At 40.7% G+C, this 23,886-nt stretch overlaps 1 protein-coding gene across 5 annotated transcripts in view; it reads left to right on the forward strand.

Annotated features, from left to right (window-relative positions):
- The first annotated feature begins 6,765 nt into the window (after positions 1–6,765).
- EMCN (endomucin) overlaps positions 6,766–23,886 on the forward strand; it is a 55,578-nt gene continuing 38,457 nt past the window's right edge. For 2 of the 5 annotated variants that reach the window (XM_075090754.1, XM_075090753.1), the window contains exon 1: positions 6,766–6,952. In XM_075090754.1, the coding sequence (XP_074946855.1) occupies positions 6,892–6,952 (61 nt within the window). In that variant the 5' untranslated portion in view covers positions 6,766–6,891. The remainder of the gene's footprint in view (positions 6,953–23,886) is intronic. The other 3 variants (XM_075090755.1, XM_075090756.1, XM_075090757.1) reach the window with 2 other exon arrangements.

The raw sequence follows: 23,886 nt of genomic DNA on the forward strand, positions 1-23,886 counted from the left end.
GCAGATACAGAGTCTGCTAGCAAGCTGAAATGCTGGGGGTATATTTTGGCACAGAGATTTTACCCACTTTTCTTGGCGACATTGTTTCCTTATCAGACCGGACATGCATTGTATTTTGCATGTGTCAAAAGTGCTTGCCAGCAGGACACATTCTGATAGCGACAACAGGAAGTCTAAAATATACCAAAGGAATGAAGGCTTGGGAAGCCAGACACTGAGGAGCAGCAGTAAGCTATTCTGGATAAGGAGGTTAAGCCACAAAGAGTTCAAGCCTACCAATGCTGGAAGTTGGATTGGAGGAGATGGTAGATAGTTGCATAAAAAAAACCCCAAAAGAATGAGGAAAAATGCCAAGCAGAGAGGAGCTGTCTTAAGTTCAAGAGTCGTCTGTGCAACAAAATGTCTCCTAGGTGTTGTCTTGGAACATAACTTAGTCTCCAGTTCATAATATGTGAATTTTGACGTCTTGTTAGGAGTTCCAGAAAAAACCTGTTCATTTTGAATTGTTTCTTTACCTTACTTCTGTGATGGAGTAAGAGATGCAGGAAATGAGTGTGCTGGCCCAGCAGTTCCTGCATACTCTCTATCTGCCCAATGTTAAATTCTCCACAGCTGCCAAATCTCCTGCAACTCTCCCTTTTTCCAGCCCCATGTCCTGCAGCTCAGAAGCATCCAGGGTTCTCTAAGAAGTAGCCCAAGCCCCTCAAACCTCACAACGTTGACAAACAGAAACAAAACTGCAGTGAGGCATCTGGACACATTTTTGTCCGTGACTTTTTTTATGAGTAGAATAAAACATAGGTTTATAATAGATGGTGGGATACTAGCATAGCCATAGTGTCAGCTGCTGAGAAAGGTATAATACTGTGTTGTATTTAGGTATAATAGGCTCTTTATAATCAGATATTTTATAATGTTCTAAGATGTTCTTTTCTGGCACTAGTGGTCTGAAAACAAAGCTGACACTGTTAAAAACTATAGCTTAGACAGACCAACACACAGTGTATCCCCTCATGGGACTGACGAGAAACCTGATACATTTTTCCACTGCTTGTGCAAAGGAAACCAAATGGAAAAGAGAAGCCACAGAAACTCAGCTCAGCAGAAGCTTAATGTCCAACAACATCTTGCCCAGGAAAACTGACAAGTATGGTTGGAACAGAAAGTGCATCTCACTTTTCAGTACTGAGGTCTACTGCAGCCTCATACTGCTGCCTATTTTTTAACCAGGCCCAAGAAGAATGAGTTCATTGCAGTTTACCACAACAAAGATGAGATACATGTCTGCATAAATAGTAGCTGGATTTATTCAGCCTTTTGGAAAGTTAAGGCATGGTTCAAACACATACTTCTGTTTTGTTTCCTCTGAGACAGCCAACCGTATAATCATTCCATGAGTTTCAAATAACATGAGAAACTGAGACTGACTCACTGTTTCCCATTTCATTAGCTCAGGACAGGATGCAAAGCCTATAAACACATTCTGTGTAAGTCTTTACATGACATGAAGTTCCTTGCTCTAAGTTTGCAAGCCCACATTTTTTTATATCCCTAGAATGACTGTTCATGGTTTCTCTCTTCCTGCTCTTCTGACTTCCCATACATAAGCATAAAATATGGCTTGGGGCAGCAGTACCTTTCCCTCCATAGTGTTCTTCTCTCTGCCACTGTAGCTATGCTTAAGCTTCTCTCTGATGAACAAAATCAAAATATCTAGACATCAGTAACTCACCAATAGAGAAAGAACGAACCTGGAATGGTGTCCTTGGAAGGACTTTGGCTGTTAAGTAGCACATTGCAACTCCAACTGAGGAGCTCACAAAGTTGAGAGTCAACCACAGGGTGACTAGTCAATAAAAACACAGCTTTTCAACTACACAATCTAAATCTGAGTAACTCCTGAAGCCAGTAAACTGGGTCATCAGGTATAGGGTAAATTGGTGTCCTTCCATTAAATATATTGTCTACTGAATTAGGAAATAAGGACTGAGCACAAAAACGAGACTGTCTTTATTGATACCCAAGACTCATGAGACAGTGAAATAAATTGTGGCTTAGGATAGAAATACAGCTTTGGAAAGAGGAACATGAAACATGTAAGCGCAATTTTTTTAGCAGCAGCAATGGGAACATACAGTGAGAGAGACAGACAGAGGTAGCTTGGGAGTGTAAATTTGCTGCACCCTTTTGACAGTAGGATGTACCTACTGAATACCTCAAATATACGACATCCTTTGAAATCTGGCACTCTAGCAGAGTGGCAAATACTTTTCTACCAATATGGTCCTGACTTGTATCAATTGCAAATGAATAAATATTGATCTAGTTCCCTCAAACATATTTTCACTCCCAGTAGTACATCAATAGTGTTCCAGGTATGAAAGAGTAGGAAAAACATTCTCTGCGGTTAACAGATATGCTTACAGAGTCTGTTGGTATTGCAAATAAGCAATACGCAAGGCTGATAGCTAGAGTTGCAGTAATTCTGTTAGATCTGGCCTTGAAAATATATTTTGTAAAAAAAGTACTGAATACAGACTAAATGCATTTTGGTCTTTAGTGCCTACATAAAGGCATCTAGGCACTTAGAGATTTAGTGGAATTTTTCACATTAGTGGCTGGCTCTGAATCAAGTCAATGACATTTAAGCATTTCTGTGCTACAAAGAAAAGGTGGCTGTCTTGGTTTTTTTTAAGCACTTAAGTACATTTACGAGCCTGATCTTTAATATTTTTTATATTATTGTGTGCAGAGGAATTCGGGCACTGACATTTCTATTTCCTGAGATGTTCCAATGCTTCCATAAAAAATTCAGAACAAAATATCTACATTTTAAAATGTCCCTCAGCATGAATTTTCAGAGTAACTTGTATACATGACCATCAAAATATCTTGGTTTCATACTGCTATATTCAAGTTCTTTGGAATTCTACTTTATATTAAAATGTTAATATATGTAGTAGACTAAAATGAGTACTTCTGAAAACAATTTTAAAAAGAACAGAAAGCATAACTAAACAATGTATTTCTACACTGTTACAACTGCATTTTTCAATGTAAATTTATGCTGCTTACACGAGTATAACCAAATGTACAGGTGTGTCAGGTAATTTCTGATAAAATATCACGTTAGATGTATTTGCTGAAACACAGGTGTGGCAAAACAGTAGGAGATTGAGACTATCTTGCTCTTTTTCTATCATTCTGCTATGAGTTAAAATAATCAGTGGAAGGGATAGCAAGCATCAATGGGAAAGACCGGCAAATTTAGTCAGTTTGTTTGTTTCTTCACTTTAGTAACTCATCAATGACCGGGTATCTTTGTATCTTTTTATTTTTGCTTTTGTAAGGACTTCGACAAATTTACTCTTTGTACCCACATTGGACATTGCCAGTAGCCCACAGCAAGGCAGCATGGCTGTCCACATTATTTCCTCTTTTATGCAGTGGTGTTTCAAGAATATTGAACAATATGTAAAATTTTTACATTCTCTAAATCTGAAGGGGATTATTTGAACCTCACAGGAGAACTGTGCCTAAAAAGGCGATGTTTTGCTCCAAGCAATGTGAACTAAGACAGAATATATAAATGCAGCCTGAGACCAATAAATCTGTAACTGCAAATCCACTGTGGCAGTAAATGGTTTCCCTTTAATAATGAAATACCACGCTGGCAAAAATAAATATATAACTCGGGCTACCCCAAATATTATTGGACTACAAAATAATGGTGTTTTAAAACAGAGAGTCCTTTCATTCTCTAGAGTGCTCTTTGGTCATGTTTCAAGTTTTCTTCTGCAGCTAGGAGGGCTAAAATCTTGCTTGAAAAAAACATGGAAACTGAGACTGTCACACAGTCACTTGTTCTGGGGCTCAAAATTAAACTCCTGATATTCTAGCACTGGCAGTAATATCACAGTTGGCAGCAGTACTGATGACCAAATTTCTCTTTATAAAAAAAGAACAAGTTAGTACCAAAGTCAACTTTCTTGGTTTGAGGAAAGAAAGAGAGAGAGAGAGAAAGAGAGAGAGAGAGAAAGAGAGAGAGAGAGAAAGAGAGAGAGAGAGAAAGAGAGAGAGAAAGAGAGAGAGAGAGAAAGAGAGAGAGAAAGAGAGAGAGAAAGAGAGAAAGAGAGAAAGAAAAGTATTTATTCAATAAAGAAAAACTTATTTGCTGGTAGGGAGAAAAAGAGGAGATTTCTGTTCAGTGAACACACAGAGGAATAATCTTTTGCTCCAAAGATCACTGGCAGACTGGCAGTTTTTAAAACCTTACATGATTTCTTTTAAAAAAAGGAAAAAAAAAAAGATTCAATTGACAAGAGTTGTGAGAATCTCTCATCTGCAGCTCAGATACTGCAAGCCAGAAGCTACAACTCAGCTTTGACCAGAGTTTTTCTTTGTGACTTATTTGAGCTGCTCCTCTTCTACTGTTCCTTACTGTGCATGCAGCTGCTGTCCATACCAAGTTTGATCTAGCAAAATTTAGCTGCCTTTGATGTCGACATAAGTGGGTACCTCAGACTGGCACAGTTCTCTCGATGCTTCAGGGAGGCAGTAAGTTGCGTTAGGACTCTCTAAGGTATAACTCCAGTTGCATGACACGGTGTAAGGCAAAGACACTCAGCCCTTTCTCTTTCTTTCCCTCCCAACCCCTTGCATGACGCTGGGGAGCCTTTTGCACAATTGTACCTGCACTATGGGTAGCTACTGCAGGGCTGCAACACTCTGTACCCTTTCCGCCTTCGGTGATTTGCAGCTAACCACCACCATCATCATCTTCAGCAGCAGCAGCGCGCTGAGGGGTCCTTGGGATGCTGCTACTCAGATGAGCAGTGCTGAACCGAATCAATACTCTCCTAGGCATTCAGATAGTTTCTCTGGGTCTCAAAACCCAAGGAAAGGGCCCTGTCCTCTGGCCTCTTAGATTTTGCAGAGGTTTCATTTCAGTCAATAAAATAATATTGCTTTCTGTATCCTTCTTCAGAATTAATATTTCAGGTGGTGGTTTGGCAATGGAGTAAATAAAAGGTTAGAGTCCCTCTTATCGCATCAAAACCACACTAACCTGGGATGAATTCACTCTCCATGTTCAGATTTATCTTTTTTGCTTAAAGGCTTTCTGCTGCAGCACTTACTGTTTTTCTAGCCCATTCTAACTTTAGGTCCTATGTCGGCACAGAACTAGCATAAATACAGAGTACTGGCGCTCACTCCCTGCCATATGCTCCGATCAATTTGACAAAAGTGTCATTGTGTGGCCCACTTCTACTCTGAGTCAAGTTTGTATTACTGTGGGATCCTTTCCAATGACAGTGAAAACACAGTCTCTCTAAGGAGAACTGACATACTTGCATCTCTCATGGATGCAAATACCTGTTTGTCCAAATGAAGTGCCAGAAATTCATTGTGTACCATTAGATTTCTATCAGGCACCAGCTTCTGTTGCCTGCAATAGGCAGAGGATGTGTCATAGCCTTGAGATGTAGAAATGTAATTTCTTTAACTAAAGAGTAGTTATTCCACACACAATGCTGAACTGCTACCGTTTTCCTCGTCCCATGAATAAACCAGCACTGTTGTTGGAAGCACTCTAGCTTAGCTCCTGGGAGTTCCTTCATGCAAAGCTGTTCCAAAACTTCTCCTTATAGTGAGAAACAGTCATGAGGAAAAAAAAAAAAATCTTAGTTACTGCAATAAGTAGAGTTGACCATTTAATGCGTCAGGCTGTTTGTGAGGTCCACCAAATTTTCCTGTGACTTGACAGAGGGGGAGATAAGCAAACATACTGCACCACATTCTTGTTGTGGTTGAAGTTTTGTGATTAATTGCCATCAGCTGTCTTGAATCATTAAGGCACAGAGCACAAGAGTATTATGAGATCTTGTTTTGATAGCCTTTAACTCTAGAGCTCTGCTTGGTTTTCTTCCACAGAAGTCAGAGAAATGGCCATGAGAAGGAAGGATACCAAAGTTTCCCAGATCAGCAGGTCATGAGGAGAACAGAGTGATTCTGTTCTGGGTTACAAGACAGCCCAGGTAGGAGGTTCACTCTGGGGACTATATTCCCATCCCATGGCACAGTAAGTATCTATACAGAAGAATAAAAAACCCTTTCCGTTACTAATGGAGCAGGCATAGGCAAGGGCAGTTGCAACTTTTCAAATAAAAAAAAAAAAAGTCCAGTTTTCATTTAAAGACAAAAACCCACACCCCCTTAACTCTGTAGAGCCCAAAGCCTCTCCCTGCTGAGGCACCTTGTTGGAGTCATTTCCTCACCCTGTGCTGGTAGCCCCTTGCATCCTCCTGGTTGCAGAATGGCAGCTCTCTCAGGGAGGCACTCTCTGTGCCTTTAACATGAAGCAGCTGTGATTTTCACCAAAGTCACCTCACACAATACAAAGAAGAGCCAGGTGAGGACTCCTATTATTTGTTTTGCTCTTTTGTTCCTGGCTGTGTTATCCCCCACTACCTGGGCTCCCTCTCTGCTCATAAATGTTCCCTTTAAAAGTATTTCCAGCTACAGTGTAGAAGTTGGTGGTGTATAGCATATTCTAGAGAAAGATTTGCCTCTGTTCAAAAACGTTCCTGACCTCATGGCCGAAGAAGAACAAAATAATGTATTAACAAAAACATGGTTCGCTGCCAAAGAAAAGGAGTTCCTGTAAGGACTGAAACAATAAATCTCCTCCATACTGAACTCCCAGAGGGAGTATGTTGTGTTTCCTCCTGTTCTTTATCAAAGTCCCCAAAAATAAGCAGGAATGGGCAGTGACTAGGCACAGTCTCTACACACCTTTTTCCATGGAGTAATTAAGGCCTGCCTCAGAGTAAGAGAGCACTCCCTGCCCAGCTGTGCAAGGGAGAGCTGACACCACCACCACCACCAAGCATGAAGCTCCTCGGGATTGCCTTCTTTCTTCTAGCTGTACTCTCTGTTTGCACTGTGGGAGGTAAGTTCTTTGGCTTTTTTGGATAGGCTTGTCACATTTGTGGGGAGTTTTGTGAGCAAAATCTTAGCTGTCAGTAGCTGGATGGTTTGGGTTTTTTTTCTTTCTTTTCAGTACAGTGATTGAAACACTGTGTTGGAAGAGAAGAAGGTACTAACTGGTAGTTGAGTTATGTGCTCTGTGAAAAACTTTCCTGCCATTGTATTTTTCTGACAGCTCTCTTTCTAAGTGTCATGAAGCTATTCAATCTGAGAGGAGTTAAAAGTAGAGGTATATTTACAAAGGTTTTCTGTTCTGTTTTCCTTCTTTGAAATAAAGCATCTTTTGTAGAGATGGCTTTAAGGGGGGGAATTGAAATGTCTGTCAGGTTTTGCAAATACTATTCCTGCAAATCAAATATATCCTGATGGATTTCCCTGGCACTATGCCAATGATACGTTTGGCCAAGGGTTTCTCTCAGAAATCATCTCGGTTTTGCCCCTAAAGGTACAGGGGCTTACAGCATTTATTGAGTGTCAAGTGATGAGGGATGCAAACCTAGGGGCAATATTAGTTACTGAGTGCAATATCTTTTAAAAGTGATTCTCAAATGCACAGGTTTAATCAAACTTTGTAGTGTTCATATGGTCACTGAACTGCTGTTTTTATTATTGTTTAGTGTGAAAGATCGTGCTTTTACAGTGGAATTAACTAGTAAAACCTGAAAGGGTAAGAGAAACCGTAACAAGGGCCAGAATCTATCATTGCCTTTGTCAAAAGACGCATTTGAAGACAAATCTGCTTTTTATCTGTACTTTCAATTGCTGGCCAGCTTCTGTGATTACTCATAACTAAAGCTTCTACAAATGCCTATAGATTGCCTGTAAGGGATTTTATGTATCAGAAGTTAAAAAATTTATAATACTAGATTAACTGATCTAAAAAAAGTTAATTAACTTTTGCTCAGATTATGTGTTAAAATCTAGAAATGTGTTTTGTGGTGTAGATTATGCTCTTGTTCGGGCTCACAGCTGTTAGAAAAAAATCAATAAAGGAAATTAAAAATAAGATTGTGCCACAGAAAGAACTGCTTTTAAAACTATGTTAAGTAAATACAAGCCTCGAAAGTCTGTGTTGAGGTACTATTTATTCTCTGTCTGCTACTCCTTGTAAAAATAGCCTTCCTTTCATTGTTAAACCTTTAATTTCACAATTTGTGAAAAGCAAAGTGGAGTTAGATCAAAAGGAGCATATTTAACACAACGGTCCATAAAGCTTATCAGAAAGCAACATGCAAAGGTGGGAGGAATTCTGTCAATTTTGTACAATCCTTTCTTTAAAAAGGACTTTCCCTCCTCTGCATGATATGAACAGGGCAGAACTGATGACAGTGAATAAGCAAATTTCATATAGGATTCATTTGCTCTGAAAAATTTTGGTTCTGTAAAAGGTGTTGGGTTGGTTTTGTTTTTTTTTTTAACGCTTTATTGCAAAGTAGACATGGTAGTGAAATTCTGTTGGTAAATTCACATTAGAAAATGAAGAATATGTGTGGGGAAATTTGGAGTATTATCTCTATCTACCTTGTGAGAGTAAAAGAACATAATCTGGTCAAGCTTGCTTCAGGCTACCCCATGCATCACCTGTTAAGACAGAAGCAGTTTCATTGTCTGTATTGTGAAGCTGGGCCAAAGTCTTTGGATTTCCACTCTTTGTGATCACTGAAGTGTCCTGGTCGTCAGGGCTGTAACAGCAGGATCTTATAGTCTGAAGAGAAAAATGGATGGTAAAAAGGCTGACACCAGTCTCCCTCATGCTCAGGCTCCCTTTTTTTAAGCATTGGAGGCAGCAGTAAGAGATTTCTCCAGTTGCTTAGAAACACTTTTAGTGTTTTAAAATTATGCTCAGTAAAATTTAGAGAAGGTCAGATCACACCCTGTTGTTTTAATACTCCCTCCCCCAGGTTTTGAGGTAGTTTGTCTTCAAATCTTACTAAGACAAGTAATGTGTGGGCTTGCAGCCTCTTCACATAATACACACAAGCTGCTGTCTTTGTATCTTTTGTAAATCATGCAGAAGTGGACAAGGATGTTTCCACTGTGGTTAGTAAAGAATGTACCAAGTCCCCTCTGGAGCTTCCAGATTTCATGCTTTGTCTTCCGCCTGTATGCTGGCACTGCTTTCTTGGTAATTTTCTGATTCATCTTTAGATCTTTCATCCTTAGGAGCCCCTATTTACTAGAGGCCTAGTTATGTACAGATGTGGAGGCTGATAGCCTCCTGATGACTTGTCCCTCCTCTCGAGGCTTTTCTCAACCGTTCAAGAGCTAAATGACATGCTTAAAGCAGGAGTTCCTTCCTCCTCATCTCAAGGTGTTCATTCCTCCTGAGATACTGCCCTTTATTCTTAACTCAAAATATATCTCAAATAGATGTTTCCTGGGTTGGTTCATAGGATTTCCAGCTTTAAACAAAAGTCAGCACTGAAATAGGTCGAAGAATATATTGCCAAAGGATAGCACTGAAATATAAATGCTCTTGAGTCTGCATTAAGATATAATTACTTTTAAAAATGTGTAAAGGTGAAGTTTTGTTCTTCTAAAATATGAGGGGAGAGGAATTGTCATGTGCTTATAATGTGAGTGCTTAGTGGTTACATGTTCCTGTGCCTTGGCTCTGTAATAGAAGCATGGCTATGGTTACATGGCATAGCAGGTGTCCTCCACAAAGTGCTTTTTGCACACCACAGCAACCTTCTCACTCAGGCACCCAGGTTTCTTGCAGAAGAGAGTGAGGTTGTGCTCCTCTTGGCATCAGCCTGGGTGCATTAAGGTTATGCACTCAAAAGTAGGAGCTGGAATGTGCTGTCTTGCATTGTAGACGTACAGTAGGTGGGTTTAGTAATGTCTTGTTAGTGACCCCTTTCTCCAAGAGTACCTTTGTCCAAATTGATGGCACTACAAAAAAACAAGGGTGCTTTTCATTTTGGAAAGGTAGGAGCAAATCTTGGCATGGAGAGTCTGGTCCAAAAGCCACTGAAGCAATCTGGAGCTGTGGATCAACCCGAAGTTACGTGCTTCCCTGTTACAGGGATGCTGTGGAGCTTGGAGCATCATCCCAACTCTACAACACAGCAGATTAATCCCAGCTCCCAGGCTGATAACTTGAGAAATTTCCACTAAAACAGGGATCCTGTAGTGATTACATACATTTGCAGTCGCCTTAATTCTGCCCTTGTTGTTGTTAACTAGAGGAGATGGATAGCCTTTTCCTTTTCCTTCTTCTGTGCTCTTAGCTCACAAGCCTTCAAGTCTTTTAAAAATTCATTTTTAAAATTAAGTACTAACTAAACCATTTTGAGCAGTTAAAGCTTTTGACCATGATCTCCCCTCATTCTGGGTTATTATTCATGGCTGTGCTCTGTGAGAGACCAGCAAGGCACAGACTGTCACAGTCAGATCGTTGTCTCGTCTCTGAAACTTTGAGAAATGTGAATAGGTTTTAGATAATCAGCTCCTTTTTCACACCTTTAGCTTGCTTTAACCCAAACTTAGAATGCCTTGAGAGTTTGTCTGTTGATGGGGGGGGCAGTGTGTTTTGGGTGTTTCCACCATTCCTAGAAGTTTGGAAGACTAGCTTTCTCAAAAAATCAAATTGTAGTGTTGGATCTTACCATAGCCTTTAATTGAGCTTTTGTTCCTGTACTACTTTTTTTTGGTGGTTCTTTTTTTTTTTTTCTTTTTCCCCTGCTGCTACATTCCTTTCATTCATTAGAGTTTTCTCATATTGGGCCAGTTTTGCAAAGCTGTTTTTAAAGGTGTATTTATTACTGGACAGAAGAAAACTGCTTGTTCTAGCCCTAAACCTGAATGCCAGATTACAGAATTTACTGAAGATAGAAGCAGATGGCTTGATACCTGCTTGATAAGGAGGTTATGATTTGCAGTCAAAATAAATAGAAACTGAATTTGAAAGGCAAGTTGCCTGCAGCATTCAACTCCAAACCTAAGAATACATAATGCCATATAACATGCCCAACAAATGGTTGACTCTTCTGAAAATTTACCAGAATGTTTTGTCTTTTATTTAGCCGTCTGTTTTATCAGGATTAAAATGTAGAGTTCTGTTCTTTACTCCTTTATATTGCAAAAAAAGATCTGCTGAGGCTTATCACAGAATCATAGAATTGTTAAGGTTGGAAAAGACCCTTAAATCATCGAGTCCAACTGTTACTATGTTTTGGTTTGGTTTTATGTTTTTTTTCTAAATAGAAAAGGACCTTGAATTTGATCTCCAATTGTTTATACATCTGAGTCTTCTGTGAAAAAATCTGTAAAAATACAAATTAAAAATAATCTCTTAATCTAGGGAAGGGAGTATTTTTAACAGGTACCATTCGGTAGCCAGGCTAACTTCACAGTCTAAAGATGAGTAAGGCCCCACAGTAAAAACACATGAGAGAGACATCCTTGTTACTTGTGTTCATCATGAAGGGGGGGTGGGGCTGGGGGTGTTGTTTGTTTGTATTTTTTGCTGAGACAACTCAAGGAAGACCCTTTAGTGGTTTTATTTTGCAATTCTGTAAACATAGAGACAGTGTTGGATTTGTGTGTGTAGCAGCCGTTTTCTCCAAACACAAGTAAAGAATTAAAGACCTGGCTCCGCTAGAAGACAAACAATTACCTTTGGTTTCAGCTAGCACTCTAAAAATAGGTGTCCCAGATTTAAACAGAAGAGTCAAAACCCTGAGTCGCACCATGTCCTGCCATGCAAGCCACCGTTACTGCCTCAGCACCTGAGCTATTGGGTAGCGATACTTTGCCGTTCATCTTGTGAAAGTGGATCCTTGGATGCCCTAACAGCAGCACACCCTATCAGCCAGACCTACCTGCAAAAGAAAAAGTGGTCTGACACATTCAATATGATGCTATCTCTATGCTGCGCCTTCCGAACCTACCTGCCTATGTGAGAAAGCTGTGCTCTGATGATCACTTGCTGATAATAGCTCTAAGGGAACAAAATTCAGCAGGTGTGATCTGCTGGGGTATTGTCCCCTTGCAGGAGACGTAGAAAGGGGTTAGGAAGCCTTCTGATGCCACCCACACATGTACTAAAGGCTGGTCTGGAGGGGTCCTAATTAATGCCAAGTATTTTTTTTTTCCTCAGCAGCCAGGCTAGACAACAGCCCCTTTCAGGCCAGGCTAACCTCTGATGCTCCAGGGGTTACGTTTCAAGCTAGTAACAGGGCAAGGATTTTCTGACTGCTTTTATATGTAAAGTGGATGCTTGCTTGACTTTGGTACAGGTGAAAATCCTAGCCTATTTATCAATAGAGTATTTTTACAACTTTTAATCTCTTTTTTTTCCAATGGCACTAACACGCTCCTGGGTGCTAGCTGCATGTTGTAGATAGTAACGTGTCTCAGTTGCTGAAACCACAAAGAAAGTGGCATTTAGTTTTGCTGTAAACTTTCTGCCTTGTCTTAAGATTTCTACAAGATATGTAATCGTTCTAAAAAGCACATTCAGTTTGTCTTAATGTCATGATTTCTCAGTGTGGTACTTGGTTTAAGGAGTGTTGGGGTAATCAAAACTTCAGCGTTAAATGAAATCCCTGATTATATTAATGAGATGTTTATGCTTCCTGCAGATTTCTTCTTTCATAATCTTTAGCGGGAGGTTAATACCATATTTGGGCATGGCAGGTTTGGCTATTGAGGCAAAAACTGATCAGAATGGCAAAGGGTTTGGATTTTAGTCTGAGGAGAACAGTGCCAGGAGATTTACCTTCTTGTCCAAGGATTTGCATTATCTTCCTCTGTAAAATACCTTACTTATTTGTTGAGGAGTGCTTTCATTGCACGATAGTTATTTGAAGTGATCAGAGCTCCCTATATTCCTTCATTTTTTACTAGTTTTCCCACTTCTCCTCATGCTTAACATTGAATCTAGGTTTTTATTTGAAATACAGTGTTGATAACCTTCAAAATGTTAATGCATGTAGTGTTATCTATCCCACTGTGAGGACAGTATGAAAACATCTTTTTTTGACAGATGAATTACCCCTCCTCATCTCAGCATGGGTTATGTATCAGCAATATAGATGATGTAAATATCAGTGTTTGTGGACTCATTCAAAGGCTGTGGAAGCAAAAATATCACCAAACATTGTTAGGTGAAATAGCAAAAAAACTGAGAATTCTTGCCAGAGCAAATGAGAAATTCAAATGTTTTCACCCCTAAATTCCCTGTGTCATGTCCCACAGAGAGGGGTGACTTTGGACATAATACATGGCTAATGCTTCCACTGCCATTCAAAGTCCCCAGAAGCCAAAATTTGGACCCCTTTTTGCCCAGGAATTACCGGTTCTCTGAAGCTCCTACCAAGTTGTCCAAACCTCATTTCCCTTTGGCTCCTATGGATGGTCGTAAAGACCTAAGTCCGCAGCATGTCAAAAGAAATGTTTGGGGCCAGCATGCAATTCAAATGTGGCTACTCATTTCTGCACAGGACTGTTAAAATCTCTTTCTGAAAACTACTGAATTCTTTGATTTATGGAGCTTTCTTGACATCCTATAGAATTTAACTCTGTTTTGCCACAAAACACATAGATCTTGGAAATTATAGCGAGCACTGAAAGCTGGCTGCCCAGAAAGGCTATTACAGCAGAGCAGCTTTAGGTTCTCTTCAGGAAGGCCTTTTCTTACAAAAGTAGTGTATTAATATATTTGCTGTGGTTCAGAAGACAGCAAATATGTTTACTGAACTGTTGGGCTTCACTTGCAACAACTCGCTAGAGTACTTTCCAAGTGTAACAAGAGGGAGAGTCCCCAAGATGTGCCGATGACAGCAAGGGAAGGGCCCAGCGCTGGTATTAGAGGCAAAAAATCTCCCAGTGCAGGACTGTGTTTTGGTTCTCGGCACGTTTTACACTGTCTAGTTCAAATGGCTTGAGAGGAATCCATTATTTCCCTTTGCAAGCCATTTCCTGTGATAATGGTGTCATGCGGCTAGTGCATCTCAATGCTGTTGAATTTAGGTGAACTAGCGCACAATTGGCTTAGTGAGGCTTTCTTGTAATGCACTGTCTGCTTCCTCCTTAATTGTGTTCACCTATTTCCAAGAACTGGCAGAAAATACTGTTTTCAGGTGCAAAAACTGGAAAATGAGGATTGGTTATTTATGGAAGGAATGGCTAAGGGAGAAGAAGAGCAGAATGGTTTGAGTAGGAATTGAACAACTCATTCACAACAGTTGTAATTGTCATGGGGAATGAAATTACACTAATTACTAATAAAAGTACTAGTGACGTCTGTAGCTGTTCACCAACATGAGATGATCAGGTCCCAGCTCACCATGACTTCCCAGTGAACTGACTGGGACCCAGAGTTTTGACAAGCCTGAGCATCCTGAGGATTGTCCACTTTCTGCTCCACTAGGAAGGTGGTTATCAGCATGGGCGCTGGCGTGGCTATCGCAGCAGTTCCCACTGCTCTTTGATAGTGTCGGTCCTCAGCACTGACCCTCTGCTTCAAGTGCTTTCCTAGTAACAACTTTGGGGTTTTTTAATTCCTACTTTGGAACACAAAGCACGTGAGAAAAGCATTTCAGTTTTGCATCTGAGCTTAGCAGTTGTATCAGACTGGTAGAAATTAAAAATAACATGAGCATTCAGTCAGCTTTGCAAGATAAAGAGAAGGTGGTCTACATCAGCTATATGTACCAGTTATAGAAATCAGATATTTTCAAAGTATATCCTTCATCCTTGCATATCACATAACTCCAGTGAGACTGTACTACACTTTGGGCTTGCAAAGCCCATTTCAGGCTTTTCCTTTGGGGTATTCTGTACCATTTAACCTTTGTTCTAAACAATGTGAGAAAGATGAAGAGGGGCTTAATTAAGCATGGAATTACTTTAAATATAGAAGCAATTTACAGTGTTTCCACAGCAGTTTTCTGATGGGAACAGGTTTTTGATGCTCCAGAGGCTTTCAGAGCTTTGTCAGGAACAGAGTGGCATGGGCGGGTGTGGCTGAAATGGGTGTCTGGGCTGATCCAGGATGTGCTAAAAATAAATACATCACAGCAGTCACTGCAGTGACCCTTTCCTGAATTATACAATTAGTCATGTTGCTGGAGATGCATTTGGATCACAAACATAGAGCAGCAGAACTATGATTTTACTAACTGCTGCAGCATGTTGTGAAGAAGAGCAACTGATCGACCTGGACTCAGCTTCCCTTCTGGCTGTTTCATATCTGCCCTACCCAAACACACTCTTTCCTGGGAAACAAAAATAGGCTTGCAAATAGCATGGTAAGGAAAAAGCATTGTAAGCATTACCCAGAGACGGGCGTAGTTTTCTCTCCGCTTTCTGGGTGGGGGTGACTTACACCAACACTCCTCTTCTTTCCTGTTGCAGGGGAAGGGGCTCTCCTTTCTTTCTTTTCCTTGTTCTGCTCAGCAATGCACAGTATGTAAAAAGCTCTTTCTATATAAAACTGCACCCATTAAAGATATTTTCAAATTGGTTTAGCATGACTAACACAAGGGGGGTGGTGGTGTGTTTTTCATACTATAAAATAACCCTTAGTAACTCCTACCTTTTATCTTACACATGGACAGACAAATATATCACCATCAAAGGGTGACAATCTGGTGATTTAAATAGCTTTAAAGGGTTTAATTAAAACCTATTAAATAGGTTTAACAGGTTTAAATAAAGAGAAGCACAGAGCTTGGAGCCTTTGTCCAAGGCAGGCTGGAGTGCTGATGAGCATGCTGAGCACATTTATTATTTCATGGAGTGCAAACAACGTGCTTATCCCTCTGTAGTACATGGTAATAAAGATATCCACCAAGCTTCGCATAGAAGCAGAAAGTGCACTGAGAAAACTTGTGATTAAAAGCCCTTGATAGGGAGCGTGCATTTCTTCTGAGTCAATAAAAGAAACCATGAAACTGGCTGGTAAGTGCCCAGGTTTCTACGTCCACACGTGCAGAGAGGCAAAGCACGCTGTGCTTGGATTGTTTCAGACACCCAGTAAAACACGGGGGCACTTGTCCAACCCTCCTCGTTACTGTTTTTATTGAGGGGGAGCCCTCAACAACCTACAGCCATGTTAGCTGAGGCCGGTCCTTGGCAGCTGCTTTTTCAGTATTTCTGTGTGGTGGCTCCCTATGCAGGAGCTGTTTGCTGGGTGCTTTGAGCAGGCTTTGTGGAAACTGTGCAGTTTGCCTGGGGAATTAGTAATTTCCAGCAGCTCTCTGAGTGCTTCGTGTTGGGTCATGCTAACTACATGCCTGGGCGAGCAGAAGAAGCACTGGGGCAGCACTGGCACCAAATCTGCGTTTCCTGCCTTCTCCCTGTTCCCTGCTGGAGAAATTGCAGCAGCTCCCTCCCTTTCCTTCCTCTCCTCAGCTCTTGTTGCCGGGTGCCTCCAGCCCACCCGGTTTGCGTTTCCTCTGCAGAGCCCAAGCCCCACATTGCCCCAGTTGCTGCTGTCCATTCCCAAGCCATGCGGGAGCAGCCCTGTCACTGCCTCCCTTTCCAGCTACAGGGGTTTGCATTTATGCTCTCCCTTCCCTAATGTCTTCCTCTCCCTCCTGTTTTCAGGTGCTTTTGCTTTCGGCAGGGAGGGTGCTATGCCATTCTGGCCCAGGAGCTTCTCCTTCCTGCCTTGGTGTCTTCCCCCATGCTCCTACCCATGTTTCTTCCCACTCTCTTATAGCAGGTCATCTCTGATCTGTGACACCAGCCTGCAAACCAGGACCAGGGGCTACAGTGGAGAAGTAGAAAGTTAACCTTAAATGTAAGATCTCAACACGTAGGACCTGTATAATATGTTTTTGGTTTGCTGCTGAAGAGCGGCGTGACTGAAAGGAAGGTAACAGCTTGGCAAATGGGAGGTGGTTTCCCACCTCCCTAGGCAGCGGGAGGCACAGTCCTTCCGGCTGGTTTGCATCAGACAGCAAAGAATGTGGTCTCTCTCCCTGCCTTATGGTTTTTAGCATTGTAGTATCTGACTACATCTCACAGACGTTACCTAACATGTGTCTGTTGTAATGTTGCTCAGGGTCCGTGTAGTCGTTCCAGTGGCTGTTGTAAGATACAACAGAGAAAATCCTGAGGAGGAAAAAGGCTTCTATTGCAGAAGGCTGTGTTAAGAGCATCTGCAGAAGTGCAAAAGCATTGTGACACCAGACTGGAAAAACACTTTGCGGTTCTGACTTGTGATGATACTGCAGCAGAGGTGATCCAGCACGGGGCTGTTATTAGGGACGCAGCTTTCCTTTCACCAAGTGCTATCACAGTGCGAATAGTTGTGTGCAGATACTATTACAAACAGATCTGAATGTATGTGTGAGGCATGGCATGCCTCGTGTATTGCTTTAGCATACTGAAGGAATACAAAGACATGAAGGTTGTGTATTTTTCTTGGCGTTTGCTTCAAATTCATGAAGCTTGCAAATGGCTTTGTTTAATTTAACATCCTTTACTACGCACTGTTATTGGCTCCACCTGTTTACTGGATTACATCAGAATCTTGATTCCCACTTAAAATCTAGGTGAAAGATTTAAAGTTTGAGTCCTTAAGGATTAAATGTACCAGAAAAAGTATTATAAAATTCTTTTAGAACACAGTGTCTGCAAGTTTTTAATATTTTATTATTATTTTTTTAATCCTTGGATGTTTAATTAATAGATTTTGTACTTGTGATCTTAGAATTTTTGAACAGGAAGAAAGGAATTAATGGTTTCGAACAATACTATTAAAATTGCACTTAAGCCTCTTTTAATTCTACATCCCAAACAGAAGTTTTTGTGATCTGGAAGCATGTATGTTTCCTCTAAGATTTTTTTTTTTCTGTAGTGCTTGCTGGTTTTCTAAATAATTTGCATAGCATGGATTAGTCATTTCTAGCCAACCAGCAACTAACCTGTGACCACAATTCAACACTGTTTTTTGATTTTTGGGAAGTTTGATACCACAATTTCTGTCTTAACAAAATACTCCAGAAGAAACTACAGGAATGACTGTTTTTAAGATTTATCAAAACACTGTAGAAAACCTCTCTGCTCTTAGAAACATACCTGTCCTGAACCTGCAGATTTCTTGGCAATGCATTTCTCTTGGTATTAGGTAGCTCTTATTTGTGCAATTAGAATGTGAGGGGGAGGAAAAAAGCTGTATGTAGTGGAAATAAAATAAGCTGCAGAAATGCAGAGGGAGGACTGAAATAACAACAGTTATCTAAAATTAATCGCATTCCTTGCTCTGTCCTACATTACAGCCTTCTGCAATATTTTCAGAGGGTTAATCCTGCACTGCAAAATATTGAGAAAGCTGAGATTGGTTGCAAATGCAAATGTTGCAGCTTGTATCCATCCATTATTCTGGAAGATCCAAATGATAAAAACTGCAGATGCAGTTGAGATCTTGATGTGCAAAACTCTTTCTTGTGTAACTCCACTAATGCTAGAGTGTGGTACCATTGTGTGTCCTCTAAAAAATAAGAACATACTGTTATTCCTCTTTTATCAACTGGAAAATGGGACACAGGGAATGTCTATGTGGCAAAACACATAGAAATACCCAAGCTGATCTGAACGAGGTAGATTAAGTTCCAGAAGATCCATCTAAAGTAATTAAACTGTATTGTTCTAGATAGGCATACCAGGAAGGATGGAGTAATCTCTACTCTGCAGTCATAGTCATTTATCTTATTTGTGATGATATATCCAGGAGAGCTGTAAACCAGCAAGCTCTCACACTATTTATGGTAGCACAGTGACGCAGCATGGATGCCACAGACATGCAGGAAGTCGGGTAGATCCTTGGAGAACTGGCTGGCATTGTATCATTACAAACCAGCCATAAGCATCGGTGGCAGCTACTTTGAAGTTACTTTATATGTGTCCTGGCAGAATATTATCCTGAAGCTGTGCAGGAAACTGAGTTGGGGTTTCTGAAACGCTGCTTATAGCATTCTGCCTTCTCCCCCTTAGCTGGAAGTGCAACCTGGGCCTCCACAAAGCATTACTGAGGAGGAAGCACCTAAATGCTCATCAAGGAGAAGGCCCACTAAGAGGGCCTATTTCTATATCAGGAATTAAACCTTAAGTTTAGTCCGTAAATTAATGCACTCGAGTTCTGTTTGGAGGGCTTGAGTAGGGCCTGAGCAGTGTCCAAAACTTGTTTTTGCTCTTCGCACATGGGAGCAGTGTTTGTGCAATGACTAGTTGATGGGAGATAAGCTATTCATCTAGGCAAATAGTATTTTTTTTCTTTGGAGGATGTGGGCCTGTTTACAGAAAAAATATATTATAAAAGAAGAAAAATTTATCTCAAGGTTTAGGGTAGAAGGTCATGAACCAGGAAAGAAAAGTGGATGAGGAGTAAACACAGAAATAAGAGAAGTTCAAGAACTACACTGGGCCTGGGGAAAGATCAGATAAGAGGACAAAGAAATGAAGCAGCAATAAATGAAAATGAAAGAGAAAACAGAATAGGCAATAGAGCTTCAAGGTAGGAGTAAACAGGTTGTGTACATTGTCAGGCAGAAGCTATTAGGCACTCTGAGAATATCTGTACCAGCTTTTCTCACAAGGACAGCTATAACTTTCTGCAGAAAGGGCAAAATGTCAAATAAAGTGTACAGCCTTCCCACGGACACTGCTGGAGCAGCTGTTACAGGAGGCTCTATCGTGGGCGTGGGGGCTGGAAGAATTATCATTTGCTTCCTGGAAAAAGCAAGTGGGGAAAGACAGAAAGCAACTTTGACTTCTCCAAGACTTGTGTATAATTGCAAAGGCTCAGGGTCACACATAATAACATAATAAACAATAAAAAACTATAACATAACAACACCACCTGTTCTGCTTTATAGCCTTGAAGCAGGGAATTAACATGTACAGGTTTCCTCAGAACACCTTTTTCGTGAAAAAGCTACAGCCTTTTGGGTATTGGTCTTGTTTTTATGTGGGAATATCTTATATCCTCATCAGGAAAATGGTTAAAACACTAGCTTCTGACTTACACCATCAGCTTGACAGACACTTAAAAACCTGCAAAGCTGCTTCTAGTGCAAATTTCCCTTGTCCATTGCCTCTAGTTTCATCCTCAGTGGACATAATGAAAAGTCTATTCCTTTGTCTTTGTTGCAGCCCCTCGCCTACTTGAGTGCTGCTATCCTGCTTTCCATTAATCTTTCCTTCACTGGGCTAGAGAGGGACAGCAGAGGCTCGAGGTGGACAGCAGGGAGAAGAGTCCTTCTTGAGAGGTCAATTTTTCTAGGCTTCTGATGATTGTTTTGGTTCTCCATTAAGTTCCGCTCCAGGCACCCACGACCTTCTCAACACTTTTCCGAAGCTGGACCAATTACTTCAGCTGTGGCCTCACCAGTGCTCATATGAATGGAAGGATTTTATTATGAAAATATGCTCCTGTCTACCTAGTGCAAGGTCAAGCGAAAAAATGTCAAACAGGCCATTTCACTCACTCTTTCTGTAGTGACAGTGACTTTTCCATAAGAATAATTTCTTTTCAAGATCAAATGCCAAAACAGACAGCATTTAAGTTCAGCAATTCATGTAATGTATACAATCACTATATATATTTTGAACAATATATCTTTTAAAATGTTTGTGTTTTGACTTTTTGGCATTCACTTATTTATGAGCTGTTTCAAGTGGTGCTTTAAACTTAGTGGTTTGTGCCCTCTAGTAACCTGTAGTGTATAAACAGGACTACTGATGTAATAACGTGCAGTCATTTCTGCTTTTTTTTCTGTCTTGATTATAGCAATGACAGGCACCTAATTAACACAAGGTCAAAATCCGCTTATCTTAGTCTTCCCAGTGTAAAGGTAAAAATAATAAGTGAGAAGAAATGGGAAGAAATTATGTGAGCTCCAAGCTCAGACCCTGGAGACCGAAACCTACGTGAAAAGATGCAATTTAAGGACAACTGCGGCTGTTGGTCAGCCCTAGATGAATTCAGGGTCTCCTTCTGATTTTAAAAAAAGAAAGTATGTTCAGTGTTTCAGCATGTTCATTTTGAAATCATGCCTGAAGATCAGATAGAAATTATTTCATTGTTGTTTTCATTTAAAACAAATGTAGCATTTACTTCCAAGCCAGAAAGGATAATAAAGGGAAATTCTGTGAACCCGAAAGAAGAAAAAACAAAAACCCAACAGTGTCTCTTGTTTCCTTTTTGGCCTTGTGGCCACAGGTCAAAAGTTTTTTGAGCTCTTTTTAATTCCTATTTATTTTCCCCTGCCACCCTTATTGTCTTTCTTACTACTTCTTGCCCTTCCCCTTTCATCATCTTCCTGCCCTGTCATCTTTCTCCCAGTTCTAATTTCTTTTCACCTTGTTATCTACTTTTAGACATGTCTTTTTTCTTTTTGTATCTTACCAACACCATCATCTTTTTACTCAGCCCAGCGTCACATCTGAGCAACTTTTAGCTCTGCGCCTGTTCTCCAAACACAAGGATGCTACCTCGGAGGTCACCTACGCTCTTTTGGCTGAGTTTATTGCCAGGGAGCACAGCAAATGGGAGAGGTCTGTGTATGGGAGCCGTCGCCGAGTAGATTTGGGTTACTCCCACATCAGAGTACATCGAGTTGGTCTCATTTCAAAGGGATCACTGCATCTAAATTTGCCAATGGGCCAGAGTTCTTTTCTCAGTCATTTTTGATCCCTTGCTTTTATTCCCCATAGGATTCTGCTTAGTTACAACTTAACATTGCAATAAGAGCATAATAAGCCATCAGTTCTATCACTTCTTTTAATCAACCAATTCCCCCCGAAATACTGGCAAGTTTTAAGCATTTTTGCATGTCGCTTTTAACTTGTTTTTAAAGTATACTCAATTACCCACCATTTTAAGAAAACAATTCATTCATAAAACTCCACTTTATTCTACTCTGCTAATCAAATTTACCTTATATTGTCTCTAGCCTATTCACAATCAGCAAATTGTGAATTGTAACAAAACTGTGACTTAAATTCTTAGGGTTTTTCAGTTTTGAGGAAATTTTGGCCTATCAACATGGTTATTAAATGGAACACCTTTAAAGGATGGCTAATCTAAATATTGCAACGGGCTTTGCACAAAGTCATTCTGAGTTAATGGAAGAGTTAGGGAATGAGGTAATTAACCAGCTAGTGCATTTAGCTGGTGTTACAGACATGGTAGTTATTGAGACATGTTATAACAAACCATATGAAATGTAGACACTGTTGAAAAAATATTCTGTTTTAGTGCTGTGGCCTTGTGGCATGGGGATTTACAGGAGCTTTGTCAGCAGCTCGTAATGAGAATGGAGATACAGAAAAATGCTCGTTGTTTAGGGAAACAAGATTGCTTTTTGGTCTATCTGGATAAAATTTGTTTTCAAAGTATTTCAAGTGTGGGTTATGAAGCATTATTCTGACTGGGTAACTAAATGGCAGGAAAACCAGTATTTTAAATGCACTGGGTAATGGGCTGTGCATAGCCTGACTGTATTCACATGTCCTGGGGAGTGGGGCTGGGGCAGCAACAGGCCCGTAGGGAACTGATTTAATTTGATATGGGACATACTCATATCAAATTGGGCCAGCATGTGCTGTGACAAGGCACTGCAAAGGCAGCAGCATACCTTGAAGAGATGCCCAGGAAAGTGGGAAGGGGCAACAACCCAGCTGAGGCCGTTAGAAATGCACAAGTGCCAAGAGGGTCAATGACACCTTACACTTCTTGAAAAGGAGTTGTAAGGGCTCATTGACTAGGCCTTAATATGTGCCTGCAGAGCTCCTGCAATTGTATTATGTATTTTTTTTTTCCAGGTTAGATCTGTGACTCTGGCAGGCCTCAGGTGTTGCTCGTGAAATGTTAATCGGAGCGCAGCACACTGAGCAAAGGGAACAAAGCTGACTGTTCGGCCCTGTAGCCAAAAAAGAGAATTCCAGCAGATATTACCAGGAATGGAGTCACACAAGTATAGTGACATGCTGTCCTGACTCAGTTTTGCAATGTCTGTATGACAGTATGCTAATACAGCGTGGAAGGACGTCATGCTCCAAACCTGAAAGCACTGTGGGATTAGTCTGTGCCATTTTGCTCTCTCATTCAGTCTCAGGGCTGATCTCTTTCTCCCCATGTGCCCATCCTTGTCTCTGAGTGTAAAATGGTTGTGAAATGCCACTGTTTCCAACTCAGTTTAGTTGTTTTACCCCCTTCATCACCCCCTTAACTTCTTTTAGTAGAAAAATATGGACACTCCAGAAATAAGACTGAAATTCTTATTTGAGACCAAAATTCTAGTTGAGTTATGCTGTTACTGCTTCTCAGCACATCCAGAATATATAGAAATCAATCTGCATTTTGTTTGGGGCAGGGAGGCGGGGTTGGTTGCTTGTTTGTTTTGTAATATTGGGCACTTATGTCTACTAACTTGACCTAGGATTTTTAAGACTGGCATACTTTATTGCAGTAAACTCTTAACAGCTGGAGCACTTCCCTGAGGGCAGTGGGGAAAGTCAGTCATTACTTAGCTTGGTGCTTCCTGAGCCATGTTCTGTGAATTTTCCTCTTCCCCTCACATACAGGGATCAGGGTGATGCTGAAAAGTCCTCCTGAAGTGCTTGTACTAGCCAAGGCAGGAGAATGGGTGCTTACTCCTACAGTCAGTTACTTTAGTTAATCCTCCACCCTGAACACCCAGAGCAACTGTGGTTGTACTCAAGGAGAGGGGGAGCTAGAAAAAACCTTTAATTGCTCCAGGTTTTTTTCCAAATTGGTCTTAGAGACACTAACACCGGTTGGAAAACAACCTGAAGTCCAAGGGGGGAGGCTGTAGCAGATGCTCCCCCGTACAGCAGTGAGGGCAAAGCTGAGATTTATGATACAGCTTGAAAAGGTTGCTAGTAGAATTATATGATATGGTTGCTTCTGCTAAT

This window comes from Phalacrocorax aristotelis, chromosome 4 (assembly GCF_949628215.1).
Source record: "Phalacrocorax aristotelis chromosome 4, bGulAri2.1, whole genome shotgun sequence".
Classification (NCBI taxonomy): Eukaryota; Metazoa; Chordata; class Aves; order Suliformes; family Phalacrocoracidae; genus Phalacrocorax; species Phalacrocorax aristotelis.